The following is a 5,065-nucleotide window of genomic DNA, read 5'->3' as shown; positions in this document are numbered from 1 at the left end:
TATATATATATATATATAGGGTTGGGTTCACGTGAGACCAGCTTGTTTTCGTGAGACCCGTGAGACCACATTTTTACACGTAAACTTCACAGCAAAAACGCTGTGAAGGTTTAAAAAAAGTCGAACCTTCACAACAAAAACACTGTGAAGGTTTTAAAAAGTTACCTTCACAGCATTTTGCTGTGAAGTTTCAAGTGTAAAATGCTGGTCTCACGGGTCTCACGAAAACACAAAATTTAATACCGTGTACCAACCGACTGTACCTGATACCAACTTAATTGGTATCAATTTGTTTCGGTTGGTACATGTTGATAACGATTTTGTATCATCTTCAAGTTATATATATGAAAACTTGAAATTTTGTTTAAATTTTGAGTGATATTTCAAGTTTCAAGTAACAAATCCAATGTTTAAGAAGTTTTAACCGGAAACAATAAGACTTGCAACCATTCAAATATTTTAGATTAAGTTACAATTTTTAATATACAAAAAAAATACAATAACCAACAAATAATTCGGTACCATAGTACTACCGTGATACGCAACTTCTAATATCATATACCAACCAAGTTTATATACTTGATACGGTACTACCAAATAATTCGGTACAATAATCATAATGGGCTCACATTCTGTGCACATTCAATTGCACATGTGTATGTTACATATCAATTTAATGGATTCTCCAACCAAAAAAAATTAATTAAAAAACAAATGAAAAAAGTTATGACTATTTCATACATCTAAATTAGTCTTTTAATTATTATTTTTTTAGATTGATACAAATGTCACTACTTTTGCAATATTCAGGTACGCAATATTATACACATAGTTAAAGGTAAAAAAAAATTCAAATTCAACACAAATATGCAATTGTGACGAAAAAGTCTGCAATTACGATGATAAAACTGGTTGAATTTGATTTTGTTGTCTTTTAACTAGGTTCGCAATATACATTGTGAAAGTACTGATATGTAAATCTATTATCACACGTAATAATATACCTATATATATTGATCAATTATCACATGTGAGATTATATAAACCCTGATCAAGAATTAAGAGTAGAATGTTATACAGATGCCTCTTACAAACAAGATCTTGATGATCTTAAGTCTACCTCTTGTTACATCTTCATGTTGGCAGGAGGTGCGATATCATGGAAAGCGAATACATAGCAATCTATGATGCAACATCTCATGCCATTTGGCTCAAGAATTTTATTGCTGGATTAAAGATTGTGGATTCAATAGAAAGACCACTTATATTATATTGTGACAATGCTGCTGCTGTGTTTTTCGCCAAGAATAACAAGAGAAACAGTGGTTCCAGAAATATAGATGTTAAATACTTTGCAATAAGGGAAAATGTCAGAGATAAGGAAATAGAAGTATTGAAAATAGGTACAAAGGAGCAGTTAGCGGATCCTTTTACAAAGGCACTTCCAGTTGAATGTTTTAAGAAACATGTCAAGGATATGGTGATATCAAACTCTATTGACTTTTAAAGAACTGATAAGTTGCAAAATCATAGTTTACATTTCCTTGTAATATGAACATATCTTATATGTAATTATATGTATATATGTAATGTGGGAGCTCTTGCAATTATGTGAAATTAAGATTTGTACAAATTGGGATATTCACATGAATACATAAGAGCATTCCTCTTCAAATTTAAGTAAATGTATTTGATAAATTAGAATGTTAAGTGTATGAGGATTTAATTGATCAGCAGTTGTCAATCTTAGTATTGATCAAATCAGGATTAGGTACCAATTGAAGTCAACGTTTAATTGAAACTTTAACATTATGACCATGGAAGCCTGCACAATCTTATTGCTCAGTAAACTTTCACAGTCTGATGATTGGTTTCAATTATGAAGAAACTGAAGAACTAATGTAATAAAGTGAATCAAGTGCCCAATTCCGAATAATTGTTGTTTTAAGATTATCTTGTTCAGTGGGAGATTGTAATATATATATATATATATATATCACAGTTGAGAACAAGATAATTGTGAGTCAACAATTATATGATTCACATTAATATAATACTGTTACATTGGTTTGATATTAAACATATCTATAGAGGGTACCGTATAAAACTAAATGTATTTATTTGGTGACAGTTAATGTTCGGTTCTCTGATGGAGTAAGTCGTTTCTTCAGATCCTTTGATTGAGAGGCAGGTCATATAAACCTTTTGGCGCCAATATTGTTCATTCTCTATCAAGTACACTGGACATCTATTGATACCACATCCATTATGGGATAGATATACAAAAGTGGATCTTATATAGAATGGAATAAGAACAAATCATCATAGGGCATGCATCTTTACAATTTTTTAATATACAAAAAAATACTATAACTAACAAATAATTCGGTACCATGGTACTACCGTGGTATGCAACTTCCAATACGTGTACCAACCAAGTTTGCATATTTGGTACCGTACTACCAACTGACTATAACTGGTACCAATTAAATTGATACGGTTGGTACACATGTTGGTTGGTTTGGTTTGGTACAAAATTGTCACCCTAACTATATATATCTATAATATAAATAAAAAAAATTAATTGGAGTCAGAATAGGAACGTGTAATGTCATCCCCGACCTTTCTCCGATCCGTTGGGTATGAAAATAAATCCCCGTTACTCGTCGAATCAAGGAATCTCTGCTTCGTTAGGATCGAGCACCCACGGGTAATATTTTCATCTTTACATATTGTGAAAACAAAATATATAACTTTTTGAAATTCCTTATTCACAGTGTGTTTGTTATAATAATATTTATAAGAAAATGATAATAATGAGCTCACCCATTCAACTATACGCAAGTGTATATTAGTGGTAGAGAAGTGATGATTTTGTAAATCCTTCAATTTTGGCCCCCACCTCCCCCCACCGCCCCACCGCCCCTCTCTTCAATTAGAGTTGATTTTTTTAAATATATTAGATTTTATTTTATTTTTCAACCATTTTTATGACATGAATTGAATGTCACCCATTAAAATTCTCATAAAAACCCCCAATCAATTTAATGGATTCTCCAACCAAAAAAAATTAATTAATTTTCTTCTCTTTGTTTTCTTTTCCTTAAAGTAGTAGAGAAAAAGGATGTAGAAGGGAAGGAACAAATGTCGTCGGAGTTACAACACACATCCGCCATGTTTACCGGCGACAACACCCAGCTTCATGTCGTTTTCCTCCCTTCTTTCCTTTCTGGCCACATGATCCCTCTGGTCCAATTCGCCAGGCTCTTTGCAGCCCGTGGAGTTCGCTCCACCATCATCACCACCGTCYACAATGCCCTCACATTTCAAGCCTCCGTTGACCGTGACATCGCCGCCGGGTACYCTATCAACGTYCACACCGTAAACTTTCCAGCATYGGAGGTCGGAATTCCCATCGGAGTAGAAAATGTGGGCACTGCCCCTAAACCAGAAATGGCATCCGCAGTTTTCCGTGGGATGATGGTGCTCCAGACACCAATCGAACAATTGATTCGCGATCTTGCACCAGATTGCATCTGCTCCGACGTGTTATTCCCATGGACTATTGACCTCGCCGACGAACTCAAAATCCCGGGACTGTTTTTTWMCMCTAYTTCTGTCTTTTCTGAAWCCGTTTTCCGTAGCTTGAAAGTTAACGCTCCTCAGGMTAAAGTGAAATCGGAATCCGAGAGTTTTGTGGTTCCAAATTTGCCAGATAAAATCACGATGAACAGGTCCCAGGTCCCACAACATCTTAAAACGAAGACCACAKTGAGTGCGATAATGGAAGCGGTTGAACAATCTGAGAAGCGAAGTTGCGGAATGGTTCACAACACGCTTTACGAGATCGAACCTGCATATGTGGATCACAATRACTTGTTGAAAGGTACCAAAACCTGGTCTGTTGGTCCACTTTTTCAGTTTTTCAACAACGATGACGACAACGGAGGTGTGTCGGAAAAGCACACTTCTCTGAGTTGGCTCGACAATCARAAACCCAAATCGGTGATATACGCTTGTTTTGGTAGCATGGYGAGATTCCCAGATGCTCAAATCACTGAAATTGCATTGGCGTTGGAAGAATCTAAGCAGCCGTTTGTTTGGGTGGTGGGCAAGAAGGGAGGAGAGGAAAAGATCGGTGGAATGCCGGAAGGTTTTCAGGAGAGGGTCGAGAAAGAAAATAAGGGTTTAATCTTGACGGCATGGGCACCGCAGGTGAAGATTCTACAACACCCGGCGGTTGGAGGGTTCTTGACTCACTGCGGTTGGAACTCCGTGATGGAGGCCGTGGGCGCCGGTGTACCGATGATGACTTGGCCCTTGTTCGGCGAGCAATTTTGCAACGAGAAGTTGGTTGAGCTTTTAGGGATTGGAGTSGGTGTCGGGGYGGAAKTTGGGAACTCGAGTCCTGTGATCAGAAGCCCAATAGTCGAAAAAGGAAGTATACTAGAGGCTATTCGGGTGATAACAGGTGGATCCGCCATAGCTGAAAGCATCAGAAGCAAGTCAAAAGCGTTGTCCATAATAGCCAAAGAGGCTGTTGAACCAGGTGGGTCTTCTTTTAATTGTTTAACGGCGTTGATAGAAGAGCTCAACGCCGTTAAATTGGCCTCAAAGTCGTTACCATAAGACCAAGGAGTCAATTACGTTTTATTGCATCCCCTCGATATTAGAACCTATCTCCGTATATGTTTTAGAATAAAAACCGGAAACGGAAATCGAGAGAAATGGTCATTCTACTCTCGTAGATTGGTATTTTTATCCATTCCTCTCCTGACTTTACCCAAATGTCAGTACCTTTGCAATTGGCACCTATTTAATTTGCGAAAATATTTGGAATACCAAAAAAAATTACATTCTCTACCGCAATTTCTGCTTAGGTCCGCAAGTCATGGTGGTACTTGCGGATCTGGACACAAATTGGTTTTTTGGTCTTCGAGCTACATCCGTAAATTACGGAGTTGTTAACTGCAGAGATAGTGACATTTGAATAAAATAGAGAGAGATGAATGTCTAGAAAACCAATTACAATGAGATTAATGGCTGTTTCGGTCAATTACCAAAC

General features: G+C 36.9%; 1 protein-coding gene across 1 annotated transcript; it reads left to right on the top strand.

The window, feature by feature from the left end:
• Nucleotides 1-3,138: 3,138 nt before the first annotated feature.
• On the top strand, nucleotides 3,139-4,691 carry LOC112520248 (soyasapogenol B glucuronide galactosyltransferase-like). The gene has a single exon (XM_025128546.1). It carries the CDS (start codon nucleotides 3,145-3,147, stop codon nucleotides 4,627-4,629), a length of 1,485 nt encoding a protein of 494 aa, XP_024984314.1. The 5' UTR covers nucleotides 3,139-3,144; the 3' UTR covers nucleotides 4,630-4,691.
• Nucleotides 4,692-5,065: the final 374 nt, after the last annotated feature.

Source organism: Cynara cardunculus, assembly GCF_001531365.2.
Source record: "Cynara cardunculus var. scolymus isolate 2C chromosome LG 10, CcrdV1, whole genome shotgun sequence".
Classification (NCBI taxonomy): Eukaryota; Viridiplantae; Streptophyta; class Magnoliopsida; order Asterales; family Asteraceae; genus Cynara; species Cynara cardunculus.
The sequence above is the reverse complement of the archived record's forward strand: the minus strand, read 5'-3'. Positions and strand labels throughout refer to the sequence as shown.